General features: G+C 34.0%; 1 protein-coding gene across 4 annotated transcripts in view; it reads left to right on the forward strand.

The window, feature by feature from the left end:
• Window positions 1-23749, forward strand: part of LOC149543496 (protein RRC1-like) — a 107584-nt gene that overhangs the window by 43400 nt on the left and 40435 nt on the right. For all 4 annotated transcript variants that reach the window (XM_089798296.1, XM_089798297.1, XM_089798298.1 and 1 more), the window contains 2 exons: window positions 21798-21867; window positions 22148-22297. In XM_089798296.1, the coding sequence (XP_089654422.1) occupies window positions 21798-21867; window positions 22148-22297 (220 nt within the window). The remainder of the gene's footprint in view (window positions 1-21797; window positions 21868-22147; window positions 22298-23749) is intronic.

Below are 23749 nucleotides of genomic sequence, written 5' to 3' on the forward strand. Positions count from 1 at the left end.
GTTTAAAAGGAATATTCTTGTTCAAGTTGTGCCATAATTGATTCAACCTCCAGAAACTACCGACGATGGTGACCCCAAAAAAGAAAAACTAAATGATTGGAGTTCTTCCTTGGATAATACTTTCAACCAATTGGCTTGCCCCTTTCGCCAAAATAAAAAATAAAAAATACTTTGAACCAATTATATTTGATTGACACTTTAAACTCACAGATACAATGAATATATTCATGACCATATATGATTATTTCTTTGTATAACTACTTGTTCAATGTTCCACCCGAAGTAAAAACTCTTCTTGAAAAATGTTTGTTTTTGGTTCAATATGCCAAACTCCACGAATAAGGTAAGCTAATTGTTGAATTATTTTATCCAACCAAATAAAGCTGCACCCTTTCTATTGAGAAAAAATATGGCCCAAACATTTTAAGCTTCACTTAAGGTATTTGTCGCCAATAATATTAATGCAACTCCAAACATTGTTGTTGCCCAAAGATGGAATTGAATAAACTGTGTCACGAGCCCTAATAATAATAAAACATAGATAATGATTCTATGATCCAAACTAATATGATAAGCGATTCAAATGATTTACATCTAATAATACATATAATCATTTTACTTTCTATCTAATATAATGATAATAATCATTATTATTAAATATATTTATTAATAATAATAGTATGAGAATTACTAATCATCTCTAAAAGACATTTAATAAATTATCATTTACCCTGTTAAATAAACTTATTTAAATAAATATTCCTAACTATACTAAAATAAACTTCAAACTAAATCAAATAACCGGTCACCATAAGTTGCAAGAAATGTAACCATTCACATATACCTACACACTGCAAATAGTAGCAGAACGGTCAATAAATGGCTCCGAAACTGAGAAAAATACCGAATGATCTAAGACAAAAAGGAAATGAATTAAAAAGGGAAATATTCATTTATTTAACCATCTCATTTGCAAACATAATCCACCTTACATTATAAACAAGAAATCTACATGGATACCATATAAAAAGATAGGGTGAACAAGACAAGTCAAATGTCTTTTCTAGCAAGGTAAATTAATAAATAGAAACATAAGGATTGGTCAAGCAATGTTAGAGGGAAAAAGCCGAAATAATAGGAGATGGGATTATTACCATATCAGTATAAATTGTGGAATATATATAAAGTGGGAAATAGTTATTATCTTTACGGATATAAATTATAAAGTGTTTTTCTTATTTATTAGATTTTATAATATTATTATAATATGAGTAATAGTCAAACACATGAGATAACTAATAAAGAATTTTATGGCATATCATTGACATGAAAAATATGATGATAATAAATGAAATATATATATGTATATCCATGAAGGAATTAAAATTATATTTGTTCAAACATCAGATTTTCATCTCTTACGCTTTATTGGGGTATTTTTAGATATGGTGTTGTGTAGGGAAAGGCAGAGTAAATCTAGAGAGTATACTGGTGTCAAGCACCCTATGACAAGTAAATCCACACTCTCCTTGGATAAGTTATAAAGGGAAGAATGGAATCAAGGCTTAAACATACTAAGTACCAAATGCATTACAAATTATATACTATTTCCTTAAATTGAATTAGTTTATCACAAAGTGATGAGTGTTAAACATTGGCCATTGACATCCTTTGAGAATGGGTCATCACACTGTAGTATCAATATTAAGAAGCCACATATTAGAGTGGCAACGTTGTGTTCAACGATAGTTTTATCAGAAGTACTGATTGCCAATAATGGTCTCTTAGAATTCTTGCGCGAAGCCCTTTTTAAGTGGAACCATTGCCATTTTTTTATTTCCTTCCCTCTGCATACCAATTGATGCTTAACTCGTTGCTCATAGAAACAATAATTATATGCAACTCATACACCTGACTCTTGTTCCTAACTTCCAGGCTTCATGGTAAACTTCCATCCGGTATTCTTATGATGGCTAATATGGCTTTATGCTAAGAAGGGAGTCTGTAATGTTATGGTCTTCATTAGGATATGCTTGAGCACAAGGAACACACTTAGAAAACACCATAACATTTGTAAGGATATTAAAATGCTCATTTACGTGCTCTGTATACGAATTCCATTTTACCTTGGAGGAACTGTGCGCTCAGAATCTCACAGAAACTGATAAGACATGATAACTGACATTATTTTCTTCCAGTATAGCTTGTTTTATACCATTGCTAAAGATTATTCCTCTGCAATATGTTAATATTCATCTATAGCCCGAATTCAATATAAAATATTTTCTTCAATAATATCCCTTCTGATTAAAACCTTATGTAATTTTTGGCTATCCTCATAGGATGGTAGGATTTTTGGCTTTGATACTACTGAAGTATCCCATTGGATATTTCTGTCCTAGTTGTTCTCATAATAATTTTCAAAATGCAAATAGAAAATTTATGCAATAAAAATCCACTAGATATACCAGAAAACGCTCATTTGAAACACTTAGAAAATGTTATTGCATTATAATTTTCAGTAATAGAATAACAATCCAATCATAAAAACAGTTATGACAGTCAGATTGGATAACCAGAAAATGAACTTGTAATGCAACTGTGAATTTACCTCTAATGTTAAACTGGGTTTGCTTCCGATTCGCCTTCTCTTAAAGATGTGGTGCCGTCAACTCCCTTCTCCTCTGTTTATGTCTTATTCCTCCTTTGTCATGTTTCAAACCACATCATACTATTTCCTTAAATTGAATTAGTTTGTCACAAAGTGATGAGTATTAAACATTGGCTATTGACATCCTTTGAGAAGGGGTCATCACACTGTAGTATCAATATTAAGAAGCCGCACATTAGAATGCCAATGTTGTGTTCAACAATAATTTTATCAGAAGTACTGATTGCTGATAATGGCCTCTTAGAATTCTTGCGCTAAGTCCTTCTTAAGTGGAACTATTGCAATTTTTTTTATTTCCTTCTTTCTGCATATCAATCGATGCTTAACTTGTCGCTCATAGAAACAATAATTATATGGAACTCATACACCCGACTCTTGTTACTAACTTCCAGGCTTAATGGTAAACTTCCATCCGGTATTCTTATGATGGCTAATATGGCTTTATGCTAAGAAGGGAGTCTTTGCAATAGTATGGTCTTCACTAGGATATGCTCTAGCACGAATTCCAAGGAACACACATAGAAAGCACCATAACATTTGGAAGAATATTAAAATGCTCATTCACGTGCTCTGTATACCAATTCCATTCTACCTAGGAGGAACTGTGCACTCAGAATCTCACAGAAACTGATAAGACATGATAATTGACATTAGTTTCTAACTTTCTTCCAGTATAGTTCTTTTTACAATTGCTAAAGATTATTCCTCTGCAATATGTTAATATTCATCTGTAGCCCGAATTCAATATAAAAATATTTTCTTCAATAATATCCCTTCTGATTAAAACCTTATGTAATTTTTGGATATCCTCATAGGATGGTAGGATTTTTGGCTTTGATACTACCGAAGTATCCCACTGGATATTTCTCTCCCAATTGTTCTCACAATTATTTTCAGAATGCAAATAGAAAATTTATGCAATGAAAATCTAATTGATATACCAGAAAATGCTCATTTGAAACACTTAGATGTTATTTCATTATAATTTTCAGTAATAGAATAACAATCCAATCATAAAAACAGTTATGACAGTCAGATTGGATAACCAGAAAATGAACTTGTAATGCAACTATGAATTTACCTCCAAGGTTAAATTGGGTTTGCTTCCGATTCGCCAAATAGAGCTGAACAATTCACAGATTTCTCCAAGGGAAATTCAGTATCAAAATCAATATCCAAGCATGCTGAAGATGATCTGCCTTCCTTCTTTAAATGCTCAAAGATGTGACCCTTCAACTCCCTTCTCCTATGTTTTTGTCTTATTCCTCCTTTGTCATGTTTCAAACCGCATTATAATATTAAATTGACCTTTTATAAATTTACATTATGCTCTCACTAGCCAATTTTAATATTTCATGAATATGTCCTTAAATTTCTTGATGTCCCAAAAAGCGGACATTACAAACTTAAAGTGAAACAAGGAACAATATGAGTTTGAGAGATGCCACATATTAGTATATTCTTCTTGTTACTGAATCTAGAGAGCTAAAATAGTTTTGCTTTAACCTGCATAAGAATGAGGCTAGTTCCTTTCCTTTTGAGAGGAATAGTGGTTCATATGGTTAAACTCACAATTTGATGACATTAAAGGGAAAAGAGAATTTCATTTTTGTTCACAACAATCTTTTGTTTGAGTTCATGTAGGAGTTTGTTTGTAAGGAGAGCCCTTCATTTGATTGGATCTAAACATTGATGCTTCTTACCTAGATAAGATAAAAATAAGATAAATTATTAATGTCCAACAAGAGACCACCAAGAGTTTAAGGGATTGAGAGTTACAACAGAGAAACAAACACAAAAAGGACACCAACGATGCCTGGGGAAAGAGCTAACAACTGAAAGATCACAGAGAGGGACTATCTTGATGACTAATGTAGTAAAAGAAAATGAAGAATAACCAATACAAACCAATCAACCAACAGGAAGTAGCCTAAAACTGAAGGATAACCACTGGGGTAGCAGGGGTTTCGAGATCGTCTCTAAGTACCCCTAGGGGTGGAGTGTTGCCGTCTATGAGTATGATCTTTGTGAGGTTGCACAGATTTGGTGTGAACAATAGACTGGCTTAGTGAACACATGGTGCCTCTGGTGGGGGCAACTATAGGAAAGGAGGCGATAAGCTAATCAAAGCCATAAATTGAGGGAGACTAAAGCTGTAAAGTGTGATCCTAAAGATGTATGACCTAATTAATGTAAAGTGCTAGACAACGACGTCTCCCTCAGGTCTCTAATAGATAGGGCAGTGGAATAAGAAGTGTGACTCTATCTCAAGCAAACCCATGTCACAAAGTTGATAAATTTGATCTCTATAGTCTATTTCGTAGTCGGTTTGGATGCGAAGCCAATGGGAGCTGACCTTGAAGGAGCCTTGGGGGATATGTATGGCATGAGTTCAACACCGATTGACATAAGAAGGATGATCAATTAGCTTGTCTTGAAGGTCAATGTAGTGCTCAACATAGAAGGCCATCCTGGAAAGAAGACCCCCAAGGGATCGATCCATGTCGTGTGGATATACTGCATGTATATGTCCATTCGTATGTGTCCGTTCAACTTCAATTGGGTAGGGAGGAGATGAGTCGGGGCATCCAAGGAATATTGAAATGGAGGGAGACGATCAATCACAATGCCAATAGAACCAAGAAGAGACGAAGCGTGAGCATACCAACAACGGGTTCGACCCGTATGATTGACCATTGCAATCGCCTCAGAGGTTCGATATGCCAAGTAAAAGTACTTGTTGTGGTCCTCAACAGGTCAACAAACCCACGAAGCTGATGAAGGAACCAAGTTAAGTCGAAGATGGTCCAAAGCATGAAGGCTTGAGCACTGAACTTAGCTAAAATGATTCTAGTGGGGGTAGTTTGATGGCACCAGATGATGTGCTGAGATCTCAATCTCCTTACCTTGGAAGAAGATGTGCATATGAGAAGTCTTCAAATAGTTAAAGACCGTAACCTAGGTCTTAGCTAGGATAACTGTAAGTTGTCTCAAATCACAAAAGGAAGCCAACCCCACCAAAAGGCACTGGAGGCCAAATGGACCACATCATCAGCGAAAAGAAGGATAGAAATCAAGACTTGTTATAAATAACCATCGTTGGGGAGCAAGAAGTCCCTAAGGAAAGCCTCGAGCTTGTCAATGTAGAGAAGAAAACATAGGCTTATTGAGACTGTGTTTCCATCTTTATAAAAATTCAAGATGTACATAAAGGTCTTAGATTTGCAAAAACAATCAGATCCTATGTTTCTCTCTAAAATTAGTTTGTAAGACATGAACTTCCATTTTTTTTTCTAAATGAAGATTTTATAAATTTTAAGATCTCAATGGTTTTGGGCACATAGATAAATTGTCTTCTTTGGCTAAGAACCAAGTACTCGGGTGAAACCATTCCATGAAACTTGCATGAAACTTTGTCTCATACTTTATTGCCTAGGAGCATTTGTACAACATTGATACAATAAAATGCTCATAACAAAGTGGATAAAACCTACTGTTATTATTCTATGCCAAATAGTACAAAGAAAAACAAAGTTCAAATGAAAGAGACAAATTCAAATCAAACTTTTCTAGTTATTCTCAAATTTTCAATTAAATTATGTGTATACACTATAAACTGAAAATAATAATTTTATATACAAAGGTGATTATACAATATAGGAGGTTCTACTGCAGTCAAATTAGAAAATAATAATTATTCTAAAGTTCTTTTCCTTTTTGTAAAGCTGACATTAAAAAGAGTATAAATAATATAGCTTGTTGTCAAATGAAACTTTAATAAATGCTATATTATTTTATTACTGTACTGAATTTTTATCAATATTAGTTAAATTTGGAGTAAATTCTATAAAAGGCACATTTTGCATTTCAAGCCATTTTTTGTGATGTTTTCTAAACACAATCACAATGTCTGGCATAAATCGTGCCTCCAATTCAAATTCATAGGTAAAGCCATCATGTTGAATTACTAGTGCCTCTGATGCTCAAATTAGCTGCAACAATGACATTTGTTGCATCTATTTTTGAGAATTGGTAGGGAAAAATAGAGGTGAAAGTTTCTTTTTGGATAGGCAAGGACCCCCGACATCTGATAAAATGGCTCCCAGTGTTCTGAAAATAATGCTCCTAAACCATAACTCTTGATAAGTGATAATTATCTTTCTTGGATAATAACAGTGCAAACTCAAGTTTGAAGATTTGCGACATATTGTTTTAGGACAGATCACTAGATTTGCACAAGTGGAAGTCAGGCAAAACTAGTAGGATAAGGCTAATCTGAATGCCGAAGTAGTAATCTTATTGTTTCCCCTGAAGCATGTAGTAATCATATTTGAACTGCTACAATTGCTAAAGTGATTTGGGATTTGTCACAAGATAGTTTGCCACAAATTAGAATCAGATTCTTCACTCGTAAGATAAACTGGTGAAAAATTGGAGAACATTTTAAAAATAGCTGCAAAGATCAGAACATTACTATACGCTTCAGGGGGAATTTGTGTTGAAGGATGCCCATTGCCTATATGTACTAGGGATTATAAAGCACCTCTTATTAGCAAGGCTATTGCTCAAGCAAAACTTGAAGTTTGAGTTTGATATTTGCAATTGAGAATTTGTTGCTTGTGCCTCCGAGCTTGGCAAAGTGTTTCAATTGGTTGGTTTCACTCATGGTATTGTACTATACATTGCTATTTCTACTCAGATTTTTATTGTTACTTCCCAAGTTCAATCAACAGCGTTTAAGTCAAACAATAGACATGCTGTTTATGAATGGTATCAAGATTGTTTGCTATTTGGTTCCTTTTCCATTCAGAGTTTATTCAGATTTCATGGAACATTGCTTAGTGAATAGCAAAGAGGATTTTTGTCAGACTACTTGCTGATTATTGAAAAAATATTTTGTTTGCAGTTTAATGTGTTCAAGTTGGCATTTATTTCATTTCCATGACATAATGCACATTGCAGATCATAAATGAAATATTACAAATAACTAACTCACTGAACAACTCTTTAAGAGATATTAGTTGTTTTTTAGTACAGATCAGTTCACAGAAATTGCAGATAGATAATCTTATTTTTGTCCGATATCTGTTTTGTCACAAGAAATATATTGGAGAAAAACTTGCTTCAGGAAAACTGAGGACAGCCAGCTGCAAATGTTACAAGCTTGAAGATCATTCTAGTCTTCAATGCACAGACCTGTAACGCTCCATAGAAGTTGTGAATTTCATGACTGTATCCATTATTTAGAACTGTCAACAGCCAAATCCACATTCATTTTTTGATTGTGAGTAAATGTAAGGATAGGGCATAAGTATACTGAGGCTGTCATCACACACCATGCCCATCTTTCATATGAGATTCTGCACTTAACTGCTCAGGAAGATAGTATAAATAAACCCAAACCACTCTTTCCAAGGGTCACAACTCTACTCAATACTCAGCACCAAACATCGAGAATGTTGAGGAAGGAGAAATGTCCTCAAAGGGTATGCCTTCAAACTCTCGATAGGAAGATATTGTGCACTAGAATGACACAAAATATCCACAAAATCCTCTTGAAAGCTCACACATCATAGGGAATTGGAGACCAAAGCAGCTATGACCCTTCAAATTTCTGTTCAGGCGACAGTATTTTATTTCTACCCTTGCGAGACAATGTGCTTTCCTCAAATGCTCAGGATTGAATATTTCAATTAATTTTCAGGCTTTAATCCACTTTGTATTTGCAAAAGAAAATCACCATTCAGATTTGCAGTCGCTACCTTAAATGAATGCTTGATAAAGAGGATCAATAGTGACTTGGACTGTTTCGGTAGCTCACACCTCCTTTTGGAAGAGATTTGAATAGTTGAAGCACCTCACTTAATCCAAGCTCCTATAAAAAAATATATAAATGAATTGCTTAGAATTTCACAATCAGTCAACAACTGAAAGGTGCAACAAGCATAAATGAACAGCAATAAGCTTTTTCATTCCATCATAACCTCAAATTCTTTCAGTACGCTTTCAATGCATGTTCAGGTCTTGAAACACAGCAACATACATGACCAAACACTAAAAGTCTAAAACAAATCTACACACAGTAAAACAAATCTACACTATAAGGAGCAAAATCTATGCTCCTGCAGCCTCACTGTTCACATCACTGTAGCAGAAGCACGGATCACTGTAGCAATGGAGCAAATCACTTTGGCAACAGTACAGATCACTGTGGTTTGCTTTCAATATTCATTAGAGCTTCAAATCTTCATGAAATTCATGCCCAGCCCTTTGATGACCTGTAATTGTCAAATCCTCCACAGAGATTTCTACTTGAAACCTCCAACAATCTGATAATGAAGTGCAATGGGGATTCCTAGATGAATTCACACTGAAGATGGAATTTGGTTTCCGTCCAAACAACCAAGAAATGCCAAGGTTTTTTGTCTTCAAGTTTCCTGTAAATGATTGCCAACGCTTTTAAGCTTCTTAAAGAGAAAATATATGAGCCCAATCCTTGAATGAGCCTTTCACTGTTCTTTTATAGCCCATTGCAGATACTGTTGGCTTTTAGTACAGGGGCACCCAAGCATAAAGATAACTTATGAGGAAAATATTGAATTTTTAATTGTTTGTAATGATTCCTTCATATTTGTAAGGTCCTAAGGACCATTCTCATCAAAACAAATCATTTGTAAGGCTTAGAAAACAATTTTTGTACTATGAGGAAAATATTGAATTTTTAATTGTTTGTAATGATTCCTTCATATTTGTAAGGTCCTAAGGACCATTCTCATCAAAACAAATCATTTGTAAGGCTTAGAAAACAATTTTTGTACCAAGAGACCTAGGTCTTGAAATGGTCAAAGGGTCAAAAACATCCTAAAAAGGTTGAAATTGTTGTGACTGGTCATAATTAGTCCATTTTGCCATGTTGGAGGTGTCTAGGAAGAGGTTTGCAAAGTTTGGTTGAGTTTTGTTAAAATTTACAAAATTGCAACTTTGCAACAAGTGCAAGAAAAGTTGCAAAATTGGATCCATCAGTTGTAAAGTTGGTTTGGTAGTTTGTAGGAAGTTAAAAATGGTGGGAAATATCTGAAATAACCTTGTTTTGGTTGTTATCAGGGGTGGTGAGCAGTTTGGTGGGCATTTGGTAATGATTTTTCAATAAAACCTCAAACTGTCATAGCGTTTTGAAGGGTCTGTAACAAGTTGCAGAGTCATAGAGGCTCCTACAGTTGTAATATGAATGTATAAGCCATACTAGAAGTTAGTATAGTGAAGTAGTTTTCTGTTGGTTAAATTTCCATCTATTTTCAAAAGCAGTTAAAACCCTAAACAAAGGGTCACCGGTTTTAGGAAAACAGCCATAACTTTTATATTCAGCCGTTGGATCGGGCTAAAAATCAGGAAAAGTATTAGTAACTAGGTTCTATGAATCCTGACTGGAGCGATTGTTATAATGATCATTTCTGTGATGACAGTTCGTTAGAGTTTGTATTGAAGATCAGAATGTAATCAGATTTGATGAGGGCTAGTTGTTCTTGAAATTAGAGTTATTTATCTTGTTTGTAAGCATTGTCATAAATCAATGATTGTACCTTTTGTATAATGTTTTCAAGACAATATAATGACCTTTTGGAAATTGGTTATGTTTGTTGATTGTTATCAGCTATTGGTTGGCAAGGCCAACCGTGTGTGTGAAGTAGTCGTTGTTTTGATGTTTGTGATCAGTCATGCCTTGAATCTGATTTTGTATCATAATTTGTAATAGAGAGAGATCTCTGGTTTTTGAATAGGGTCCAAGGTACAAAAAAGATTATAGGATGACCCCAAGGTATATCAAAATGTCTTCAACCTTGTAGATTTTATTGAAATTCCCCGTGGAGAATGTTACGTGGAAGAAGTAGAGGTTGTTTTGTGATCAGTCGTGAGGTTCATTTTAGACTGATTTGTGTAAAATTTAAAGGTGAAGAGTCCTCAAGTTTCTTGGATTGTCAAGATGTTATATTGCGGTCCTTGTATTGATAAAATAACACAATCTTGTTATATGCCTTTGAATCTGATTAGGATATTGAATTGGATTTTGATCAATGGCACCCTTGAAGGTTTTGTTGTTTGTGTAAGATGCTTTGCATCATATTGGTATCAAAGCCTAGAAGGTCTGGGCAAAGGATTTGTTTTGTTGACTTTTTGGTTGCAGGTGCTTGTACCATCTAGCTGCAAGGAGGAGGTTTATGAGGTTGCATGCGGGTGGACAATAGGAGGTCTGTTATGACCATTCTTCAATAGAGATTAAGCTGGTTGATAAAAGGTGCATGACATGAGGAGAGTGAGGCATCCTCTAGGATGTTCTATTGAATAAGACGAATGCTTTGTTGGTTTGGTGAAGTAGCAAGGATAGGTGGATATCTGATTGGTAGAGCACTTGGGGTTGTGGCCATTGAATACTCCTTTGTTGGGAGTAGATGAGAAGGTACTCTGCAAGGATAGTCCCGTGTCCTTTTGAAGATGAACTGGATGGAAGAGGTAAGAAAGATGGTAAATGGAAGAGGGTAAAGGCAAAGTTGAAGACAAAGACATCAATGCAATGACTCATTGTTGTTCTATGTTTCCAAGGAACTTGGAAATATGTTAAGGTTGGTAGTATGGTGTAGGAGCACCCAAGCATAAAGATAACGAGTAAAGTTTCAATTTTTAATTGTTTGTAATGTTTCCTAAATGTTTGTAAGGACCTAAGGACCACTGGCATCAAAAGAAATCATTTGTAAGGCTTAGAAAGCCAATTTTTTACCAATAAACCATGGAGCAAAAACATGTGAAGAAATATGAGAAGAGGCATTGCTTCCAATGGAGTAGTGTCCACCTTTACCTCCGCCAATGTCTGTAGTTCCTATGTACTAAAATATTCATAAGTGGTATTATACCACAATAAAGGATGCAAAACTAGGTGCAATATGAGAGAACTTATTTGCGGACCAAAGATTTGGTGGAAGTTTCATACAGATGTAAATTTGGCTCCTACATGCACAATTATTCAAAATTTTGATCCAAAAGTAATGAAGTAGGTTCTCGAGTCACCACTTTGGAAAGATGTCATAGATACAATATATCAGGCATTATCGAAGAACAATATTGGGATCTTGTTGATTGTCTACCAAGGAAGAAAACCATTGGATGCAAGCGAGCTTTTGAGATTAAATACAAGGTTGAAGGAAGCATTGATAAGTATAAAGTCCAACTTGGGGATATGAGTATGCTTTTCTAAAGAAGGGATTGGTTACGAAGATATATTTACGACACTACAAAGATTAAGACTATTCAAATGTTTTTGGCAATGGCAGTGATGTGTGGGTGGCAAGTTCAGATGGATGTTCAGAGTGCCTTTAATATGAAGGGTATGCTACACCTAGACATTAGCAATGAAGTTTGTAAACTTGTGAAATCCCTCTTGTATGACCACAATCCCCACCTCAAAGAATAAGGGTTTGGTGGTTGGGGAGATTGTGATTTAACTTGCAATTTGGTAGTCACAAGGTGTTTTCCGCAGATGATTTTAGCGACAAAGAATGATTTTAAATGATCGTTCAACAAGCGACATCTTGAATTCCGGCATTACTGTCTTGGAGTTGAAGTGTGGCAATAAAAAATATATTATTGTATCTTAAATGAAATAGGACTGTAGGTGAATGCTTAATTTTTTTGTATATATCTTAAATTTTTGTATCCTTAACGATGCAGAAAGGGCAATTACTTTTCGGCTGTCCAACTTAGAAACCCAAACCCATTTAATACCAATTGCAGACAAACTGAAACATGATTTACTTTATTCATAAAAGACTTCAAATTCTCTGAGACAAATTTATTTACAACAGGGCTCTCTTAGCTTCCCTCCAACTCTCTGTTTCACATATTGACTCTGGAACTACAGTGCACACATGTTTTCTCTTATTTCTATGCTCCCTTATTCTCCATTTTTAAGAGCAGCCCTTCTTGTAACTCTTATGCCTCCCTTTTTATCAAACCAGCAACTGTTTGTATTGATCAATTTGAGATCTTTCATTTCTTTTTCTTCTGTCATTGCACTACCTCTTTGACCTTTGTCTCATTAAATCACATAAGAATGTAAAGAGGTTTACAAGACTTTGCAGAAGTTTATTTCCATTTGTTTCTATTCAACCTACAACCTTATTCTTTTGTGTCCTGATGTCCTTCAGTTTGGCACTACCACAAAAGAACCATTTCAAAATGTGAGCCTTCCAAATACGCACTTGTACAGGCTGCGTGGTTGCTGACAGAGATTGTGGAATTGGTTTATGTCTGCCAGTTTTGTAAGCCTTTTCAAATCCATTTTGTACAGGTCTGCAATCATTGAATTTCTGAAACAATCGTTCCACTCTATCAAGATACCACAAGCCTTCAAAAATCATTGTTTTGAGTGTTCGTACATGCAAACATTGAAAACTTCATCAAAATTGAGCAAGAGATTTATTTACAGTATGCAAAAATGTTCAATTAGAGCCTAATATGGCTCCAATAGAAACCAAGTGGCTGAAATCATTGTATCTAATAGTTCCATGGCTTCCAGTTATCTTTTCCTTTGTGGGATTCAACTGACTGCATACGGAATGCTCCGCCTCTTCTCTTTCTTTCCACTGTGGATTTCAATCCGCCGCAAACTGACCACTTCCACCAATCTTCTCTACAACATCCTCAACATTCTGTACAAACAAACACTCAACATCCATATGCAAATCTACAATTGCATTCTCTTACTTTCAACCTTGCATATAAAGGCAAACTAAACTAAACATATTTAGATTTTACTTTATTCGCTTTCGCTGCCCCAACATCCTCTTTGTTCTCATCTTTATCATTGTTTCTATCATCTTTGCCTCCTTTGTTGTCGTATCGACTTTCATATCTTAGAGCCTTTTCATCGACTCATTTTTTGTTGCAGAAAACTGTCTCCACAATTTTTCTTTCCCCACTTCATTATACTCTTGCCCATTTGCTACATCCACATCCCCCAAAGGAGATTCATTTACCAACTCACGATCCTCCATGACCGTGGTTGCCTCTCTTTTCTTTTCATTCATTTGGGCTGGTTTTACTTCTCTCACCTTCTGGTTGTAACTAGTTCATTCATGGAAGAGTTTAAATTCTCTGAACCAATTTTATTTACAACAGGGCTCTCTTAGCTTCCCTCAAATTCTCGATTTCATATATCACTCTGCAACTACAGAGCACACACATTTTCTTGTCTCACTATGCAGCCCACATTTTCCCTTTTCACCAGCTTCCCACCTTGTAACTCTTATGCCTTCCCTTTTTATCAAACCTGCAACTGTTTGTATTGATCAATTTGAGACCTTTTGTTTCATTTTCTTGTGTTGTTGTACTACATCTTTGAGCTTTGTCTCTTTATATATCATAGGAGTGTAAAGAGGATTTCAAGATTTTGTAGAAGATAATTTCCATTCCTTGCAATTCAACCCACAACCTCTAGTTTTGATATTTGCCCAAAAGAACCATTTCAAAATGCAACCCTCCCAAAACAGCCTCATGTACTGGCTGCGTCGTTGTTGGAAGAGATAGTGGAAAAATCCATTTTGCTGAGGTCTAGAGTCATTGAAATCCAAAAAACAATCGCTTCACTGTATCAAGATTCCATGTGCCTCATTTTTTTTCCACATTCGCATGCATGTTGCAAAACTCACATTTTCGAGGTTAAAAATTAAAATCAGTGTTTTGAGATTTTTCTACATGCAAGCATTGAAAAGTTCCTCAACTTGACCAAGAGCTTTATTTCCTGCATGCAAGAAAATTTCAATTAGAGCCTAATATGGGGCTGCAACAGAACTCAAGCTGCTGAAATCTTTGCATCTAATGATTCCATGATCACGGGACTTATGCTTGAACTGTAGCTTGAGCCTTGAACCAAGCCTCCATTTGAACATTATTGCAGCAAGGTGTAAGCTAAATCAAAAGTTTCATTTTAAGTGTCGGAATGATCTGTATTATCGGATTTTACTTTCATGAGCTAGAGCTGACAATCGAGAGAACCTCTGCAAATCCTAAACAAGATGCCAAGACGAAGAAAAAAAAAACTAAATGATATATGATCTTATGATAATCAGGTGGATTCCATTTCACTTTGATGTTTGCAGTATAGTTAATTCTATTTACTTTCTTCATGTATGATTCTACTTCATCTCTTGCTGGTTTTATAGCATGTTAGATAACTTAATTGGGATTTGAAGGATCGAGGTGTATGAATCTATTAGTAACTTGTTGAATTCCATTTCATTCAAGTTTAGTAGTCAAAGCAATTCTATTTGCCCTCGTGTATTTCCTCTTCCATTCCTCTTTGCATTTAGATAAGTTAAATCTACATTTAGAATAGGAGTAAAAGTCAGAAATCTCAAAATAATCTACTGCAGTCATTCCATTGAGTGTGATAGGTTATTCAAATCCATTTTGCTTGAATTATTTGTGTCTACAAACAATTTGGTTATCCTTTATTGCTCTTAGGTTAAGAGCTTAATTCTGTCAAAACTTCTGATCTAATAAAGACATATTCATTGCACATCATTGAAAGTCTTAAGGGAGCTGTGCCTTGTAATTCAGAGGGCAGTGATAGAACACATACACTGATCCATTTGTTGGTAACATCCTTTTGTCTCTCCAAAACATTGGGGTATCAAAGAGTTAAGATTATAAAATCTAATAGGAGAACAAATTGTCAACCAACAGTTACAAAGTTCTTTTATTTTCCGATTTCGCGCAACTCAGCAAGGTTGATAACATTGAAGTCAAAACAGGCGGCCCATCAAATTTAGTTTAATTCAATCTACAACTTTGTTTTTCTCACCTGATGTAAAATCTACAATTTTGTTTTACAATTCATTGGCCCCATTTAATTGAAGAAGCAGAAATGGATGTTTTGTGATCCGACTGCCCAAAGACAACCTATGTTTTAAATTTTGTTTTTATGCGTACTTTTAGTCCTTTAATGTTATCAGAATATTCCAACTGTATTTGCCGACAAGGTTTAATATAATGGGGGCTTGTCTCCAAGCATAAACAGTGCCTTGCTGCAGCCCAAATCGACTCCATTTCTGGCAATTCAACGACTTCCTTGGTTGTCATATATATTTGCTGTCATGGCTTTAACCACAAACATCTCTATTCAAAGGTATAAATACTTTATAGAGGAAAATGTCACCACACTGGATTTCATTCTATAATCACCGACTTCTACCACAACAAATGTGAGTAAAGTCCTCATTTGGATGTTTACCCATCGAACCTTCTTTGATTTTTTTTGAGGATGGTAGAGTTCAAAATTTTAAGCAATTTCTATATATTCCAGCAGGGAACATTACCCATATTTTCTGGGGCCCAACCTACAGCCAACATGTTATTCATTAATGGCTTCAAAATCAACGCAGTCAATTTTTATTTTATTTATTGTACTGTCTGCTAAGTCATTTTTTTTTTCATTTTTTTCGCTGCCCTCATTAACTTACACTTCTTCGGAGTGATTTAAAAAGAAGATTGCTTGGAATTGTGGTAGTTTTGATATTATACCTTATTTATAATCTATTAATAATATCATAAAATAATATTCCATTAAAATTGATATAAATGAAAAATTAATAATATAAATAAGATAATAATCTATTAAAGAAATGAAATAAATAAATAGAATAGAAATAAAATAGTTGATATATTTTTAAATAGCTTGTTTTTTGCAATTTATTTCAATTTTAAATCACAAAAAGACTTTTAAAACTTAAAAATAACTAATAGCCTAAATAAATATTTAATGCATATTAAAAATTTGAAATAAAAAATTCTTATATCTAAAATTATTCATATCAAATTTATGTTTATTTAAGATCTTAAATGTAAGTTAATTCTAATTTTAACATTAAATCTTAACTAAATATAAAATATCTTAAATACTAATTATAATTCTAAGAGATTAAAAACCAAATCTTATCATAAATTTTGATCTCATTGTTGCATAGTGTGCATTTATTGATAATGCAATGTCAAAACCACTTCTTACAATATCCGTACTGTATGTTGGTAATTAATTTAATTCACTTGGCTTTCTATAATTTTATTAAATAGCATTGGTTAGTTTGAGAATTCACAAACTTATTTTATGCTTCTTATTCAATTTGTAATTTTATGATTTAAATTCATATTAAAAACTTCAAAAAAGAAATCTTCCTTAAATTGATGTATTTTAAAAACTAAGAAATTTATTATCAGCATTGTTTGTAATTGTCATGATAGTTTATACAAAAGTTTAGAAATTGACAAATATACATAATAGTATATCAAAATACTAGAAAAATAAAAGACTTCAAATCTAATAAAAAATCTAATCTATGAAATGTCTAATAAGTCAATAAGAAACAAAATTGTTATGAATGAAAATTTAAACCATGTTATGTTATATGAAGTTTGATTTCCCTTGCAAATAAACAGATTTAGTATTAAAAATAATATATTACAATATATCATTATAAAGGAGAAGAAAAAAAGAGAGTGGAGAAGATAAAGAAAAGGTGAAGGGGGAGACAAATTGGATAAAGAAAAAGAAGTCAAAGGAGGAGGAGGATAATAGAAGATGTAATCTGAACATACCACTCCATGCAAACCGCGCAAAATTGTGAAATTAAAATGGTAGAAGAAGTTGTGTAGAAATACTGCACAACATATGGGTTGGTGGAAAAGAGTTGCAATTTATTGTGCAAATTAAAGTATGACAAAAAATTGAAAATTGTCAAATTCCTCAACGTTAAATCATGTATTCCACACTTTTTCAAATTATGCAGTATATCTTTCTATCGGGCTAACCATGGCACCTCCTTCAGGTGCAAGCGCTCATATTATTTTGTTTAGAAGTTCCTTTTCACCACTTGTTAATTGCTGCGTAAAAAGCAAAAGTCTCGAAAAAATATGAAAGAATAAAAATTGCCTCAATTGTATCTGGTAACAAGGTCCTTGTTGAATGGTCTATTCAATCATTGGTGAGTGGTATTATGGAGTGATTGATGTGATGGAGACTTGGGTTATATAAGTTCACAAGGAGATTTTTTTGTCATAATCTAAAAGTGAAGTTTAATTATTTTGTTTAGAATAGGGTCCTTTTCACGAGTCATTAATTGTTGTGTGAAAAAGTAAATGTCTCAAAAATTTATATTGCTAATATTGCATTTGATGCAAATGTTTCCTCTTAATCGAGGGAAAGCTTCCTTATAAGAGGAACTTATCTAAATGTAACAGAGCCTTTCTAAGCAATGGTGGAAGCTATTCTCCTAAAAGAAGTCTATGTCAAACAAATAAATTGAGAAAAAAACACTTTAGCAAAATTTTATTCTGAATTCAGTGCAACAAAATTACTCAAAAGCTCGTCTTGTAATGAATCATCTATTAGCTACAAATTAATGTTTCCATTTCAGAATTTCTTGTGCACAGCAGTAGCATGATAACGGCTTAATTGTATATCATAGCAGTAAAAGCACTTAGGTGACATTATTAGGTCTATAACTAATCGTAGACCAAAAAGAGCAGTGCTGTGATGATAGTTTATGTACTATATGAACTAGTAAGTGTATGGTTGCCTACTTCGATATTTTTGACAATTTTATAACACAATTGAAGCATCATTCTCAAGTTGGCAATGAAAAAGAATCATAATTTTTCTGGAAAGCTTTATATTTCAACATATATAAAATGAAAACCTGAAACAACCATGTATGATAAATAGAAAAATATCAGTAATAACAATGCAGTTGCTCAATGTAGCTAACAGATTTTTACCTTTCTAAAATCCTTGCGTGGATGTGAAGTTTCTTTGGATTGACCAACCTAATTTGGTCGATCTTTTACTATAAAATTTCCTGGTTCAGTATATACTCAAATCATTTCTGTTGTCTTTTCTAGATTTTCTTAGACGACTTACGTGCTGATTATTCTTTCAAAGTTTCCACCCTTGCAAGCCATTATTTGGTTATGACTGAGGGTTGGTGGGAAAACTGATATCTATTAGGGATAGAACGATTGCTTTTCATCTCTAGTTGTTGAAAATTTGAAATAATCTTAAATGTAAACAGAAGATGTATAATAACTATTTATTAAGAAATGTGTTCTTTCTTCAGTACTTCTACATTCAATATTATTGTCCTGTATACACATCCTTTCTTATCATTGTGTTTGGTTTCACGGTTCACCCTTTATAGTGTAATGTAATTTGAAAATCTCTTTTCAGCATGATGAGATTCTTATTAAGAGCAGGGTGGTCTTAGGGTGTGTATATTGATCTTGAAGTGGAGGAGGTGTTGTTGAACTAGTTAAGTGGAGAAAAAGAGTTGCATATGATTAAGTGGGAGCTAATTTAATGATGGAATAGATGGACGGATACTTGAAATCATATCATCTACAAAAGAAGCAAGTCAGAATATAAGGAATGGGCCTGTCATGTGATTCAAAGATGTCAAAAATTGAAATTATTCTCATTAGGTCATTGGTGACTACAAAAGAGTTTTGGTAGGATTTGTCAAATTTATTTCCAGCTTGACATTGAATTGGCATCCCTAAACTGAAATGAATTATTTAAACAATCAGTAGACTCAAAACTTCTTCTAAAAATAACCTTGCTGTTTCAATCTGTTAACCGGGCAAGTATATGTAATGTGGATATAACAAGTGGTCACATTCGCTTTTATGAAATCAATAACATATAAGCTGCAGTTAAGATTTAAATTCTCTGTTCAATTATAAAATATAATTTGGTGTGAAAATCTATGTTCTTTCCTTCTCATACAGTGTTAGTTATTTTCATATTATATTACCAATTTTTAAGAAATATGTCTAAATTCTGCTGTTTAAATATGGTTTTCTCTTTTTAGTTAAATATATTCAACTATGTTACCGATGTGGATGCGGATTCGGAAACGGATGTGGGAAATGTGATCTTCTTTTGGGGAGGGATGCGGATGCGTATGGATTTCTATCTATCTATCTATCTATCTATCTATCCATCTATATATATAATTGTCTATCTGCTGGGAGTTTATTGAGTGCTAACTGCTGTTACAAATAGTCTATCTGCTGGCCATACCAATCTGGGCAATGTTGGGAGTTTTGTGAGAGCCATCCAAGGTTAGAGTATGGCTTTATACATTCAAAGGCTTCCTTTGCTTAGTGCTATATACATACGTGCTGGAGGGTCGTACTGCCACAGAAGGAGCCATCTATGTTAGGGACTGCTACAGCAGCTCCATATAAGTCTGAAACACTCCATTAAGGGTGTCGTACAAGCTGATTGAGGCCCGTAGCAGGCCTGTAGCTGAGTTCTGGGCAGCAACTGAGTCTGTCACAGAGTTCTGGGCATTGATTTGGTCTGTAGCTAAGTTCTGGACAGAAATAATTGTTTATTTATATATATGTAACAGCAGTTAGCACTCAATCAACGCATCCTGCCGGCATCCACAAAGCTTCCATACGCATCCTGCATCCGCCTTGGCCTCCAGGCTCCAGGAGGCCGCATCAGTAACTTAGATATTCAATATTGAAAATGCATGTTTTTGTATCGGTTTCATAATCAAACTCAGCTTCTGAGTTAATGGTTATGGTGTTCTTATTGAAATGTAGAAATCAATACTTCTCCTGATAAAGTTTTTCCTTTTCAGACTCTGAGTTACAATTACTAGATATTTTTGAAAAATTATTGTCTGAATGCCTTTAGCTCTAGAGACGATACTTTCTGACTGTGCATACTCTAGTCTCTCCAAAAGTTCAAGCTGGTAAATTACTAGATGTTTTTTCTCTGCGAGTTTGAGGAGAATTTGCATTTTGTGAATCTTTATCACATTGCATTGGAAGCATTTGGGCAAAGGAAGGCTTTTGACTCAAAGATATGTGATAATGAGTTTACTGCATAGGCTCTAGCTGATATGATACATAAAACAACTTGATTTGTTGTCAAACTATATCGTAAATAACTATATCAGTCCTTATTTCTGAAAAAAATAAAATCATAGAGGTTAATCCTTTTGATAACACAGAGAAACTCGCACACTTGGTTTACTTTTTCTTAAATATCAGAGTAGTGTTACCAATTATGACTAACTTTTTTCAATGCATGCTATGGAGCTTCAATGTCAATCAAAATGCTGATAACTTATAAAATTGCCTTAATGCAGGCAACATTTGATCTAGTTGTTGCTTAACTAGAAATAAGCTATTCGTAAGGCTCAGTTTGTAACTGATATGATCTGCAATTGGCAGCTGCGTGAATTCATTATACATTTTGATGCTAAATAATTGAGATGATGGGAATGGGTTGCAGTATATGTGGAACAATGGAAGTGAACTATCATTACGACACTGACTTTTAGTTCATATAACCTGCTTTGACTGGGATAAATAGTTGAATATCTTAACTTGTAGCCGAAAAAGACATTAAACTATTGTATCATTTTACATTTGATCATGTTAATATTTTGAAAAATAATCCATATTAGATCACTGGATGGTAATGGTATGTGCCAAATTTTAAAAATAAAAGGTTTTCAAGTGAATGTGCATTGCACAAATAATGAAGCAATCATATCATTCACAAACCCAACAGCTCAGTTAGTTTTTCAATTTTCTATTGTTATTATATGAAAACAAAGTGGCAGGTTGATGAGAAGCAGCAGGACATTTTATATCTCACTCACTTGGCATTTTATGATAATTTGTCTTAGTTTGAGTCTGCCTAGCAGAATTGTTGTAAATCTCAGAATAGATGTTCTTGTTACTCAGAGACTACAAACAAGCTTAATTTAATGAGAGAAAAATAATCTAGTGTGATGGAGAATGATGAAATGGGTTCCTTGTTATTTATGTTATATGCTTCTAGCATAGTCTTATTTGATGACCATAACTGGCTAACGATCTTTTTGAAACAAAGATCCTCAATAATTGTTTTCAACTTATTGATTTTTAAATCCATCAAGAATTAGATTCTATGAGCCAAAACTGTCCGGGCTTTAATAATTTTGTTCTATTGTGTTCGTAGGACTTCATCAGCAATATTAAACAATTACAAGTTGCCTGACTTGTCGTTCTTCATTTGTAGATATGTACCCTCATTTATACCTCCCGGTTTGGCAGCTGCAAGTGGTAAATCAAAGGATTCTGAGAAAAAGGTTAGTATTCTGATATTACACTTTACGCACAAATTAGGATTTATTAGCAGTTTCTAAGGATTAGAGTATTCCTTTGTTAATAATGTGTTTTTTTCTCTTTAAATTCTTCCTTAATTACCAAAGTTTTATAAAATTATTAATTTTTAAGAAAAATGAGGGTTTAGCCTGAGAAACTGTGCCCACTAACAAGATGTCACAATTGCAGGCATTAGTCTGGGGGAAGAATCTGTAAGATGTAAATAGCATTATTTAACATCTCATATGTTTATATGGAATGCAGAAAGAAGAGGAGAAAACAAAGGAAAGGGAGAAGGGCAAGTCACGCAACATAGATCATTTCATGGAAGAATTAAAGGCTGAGCAGGAGTTGAGGGAGAAAAGAAATCAGGAACGTGGTCATCGGCCAAGAGAGGGCAGGCAAATAGATAATGTAACTTGTCATTTTGTCCTATGATTATTTCTTTTATTTTCCTATATTCTCATCATAACTTTGTACACCAGGGTGTACTCCTATCTTATCTGTAATAAGCATATCTAAAACAGCTATCCACAACAAAAAATGTTAATGAATGAAAATGTAATAACACTGAGAGGTGTAACTATAGTGGCAGCACTGTATGAAGTGTAGTGGCGCAAGTGTGTTACTAAAAAAATGTAAATAAAATAATTTTATAGTTGGCGAAGTAAAAACTGTTAATAATGATCAAGAGACATGGTAAAAAAAAGGTAAAATCTAATTATGAGTAGTATTTTAACACCTCCAAGATAATATTTTTCAGAATACTACATTTTAAATTTACTAATTGCATATTATTTTTTGTAGATTGGTTTTGCATATATTAATTTGTTGAGAAATGATATTTTTTTTTCTTAGTAATACGATCAAATTCTATATTATAAATTAGGATAACTAATCCTTTTCATTTGTATGATGTAGAAATTGTATAAAATAATGAGTGAACTATAAAAGTGGTCTTTATTATTTGATATTTTTCGATCAGTATCATAATATATTTTATTAATATCTATAAAAAAGCATTACTCCATATTAGAATTATATAACCACTTCACAGCATATAGGCTTACATTATACAATCAACCATCAACTACTTCTAGGCCGCAGGCTTACATTCTGACTTCCACCATACAAGGCCATTCGAGGGCCATGGAATTGATTCAACTTACAAAATGAGTGATTCAACTTAAAAAAATGCATTCAGCTTACAAAAACCAGCAATTGGGATATTGTGAATTGACAGAGCTGTGCGTGAAGATAGCCATATCTTTTCCCACTGCTGTTGATTTTTGCTTCTGCTTCCATCACCTTCCCTTCTACTAATATTATATATATGCCATTGCGAATGATCCGTCTTCAAAACACATTCCCAAAACAACAAGTACAAAAATTGGTGCCATCTTTTTGTCATATTTTATCATTTATTCCACCATTCTTCTACTACAACAACGACGACTTCTTCCACGAGGAGGGACATGTAGGGCTCAAACCCTGTCCACCATAGCCGTTTTTTCATCATGCTTTGCAATTTCCTCCTTTACTTTCTTCCATGAAGCTGCAACATTTTTTGAATATTTCACCTTCTCAAACTTCTTGCACCACTTGAGAAATGGAACCATCCCAAACCTCCTTGCTTCATCTTCGTTTATAAAGCACACCCTCAAATCCGGCTCCCACCCTGGCACAACCCATTCCAAAATGGACTCCTATCCATCTAGTAGGTGCTCCTCAAATAAGGCGTTAATCACCCGATGAACCTCTATGTTTTCACTTGCCTCCAATTCCCACCCTATGATAATGGAGATTATATCTAGGCTTACCAACTATTCACAATTGTGCTCCTAGAATTTTTGGCCAATAACACCC

This window comes from Cupressus sempervirens, chromosome 8 (genome assembly GCF_028749045.1).
Source record: "Cupressus sempervirens isolate cs-2001-9-10 chromosome 8, ASM2874904v1, whole genome shotgun sequence".
Classification (NCBI taxonomy): domain Eukaryota; kingdom Viridiplantae; phylum Streptophyta; class Pinopsida; order Cupressales; family Cupressaceae; genus Cupressus; species Cupressus sempervirens.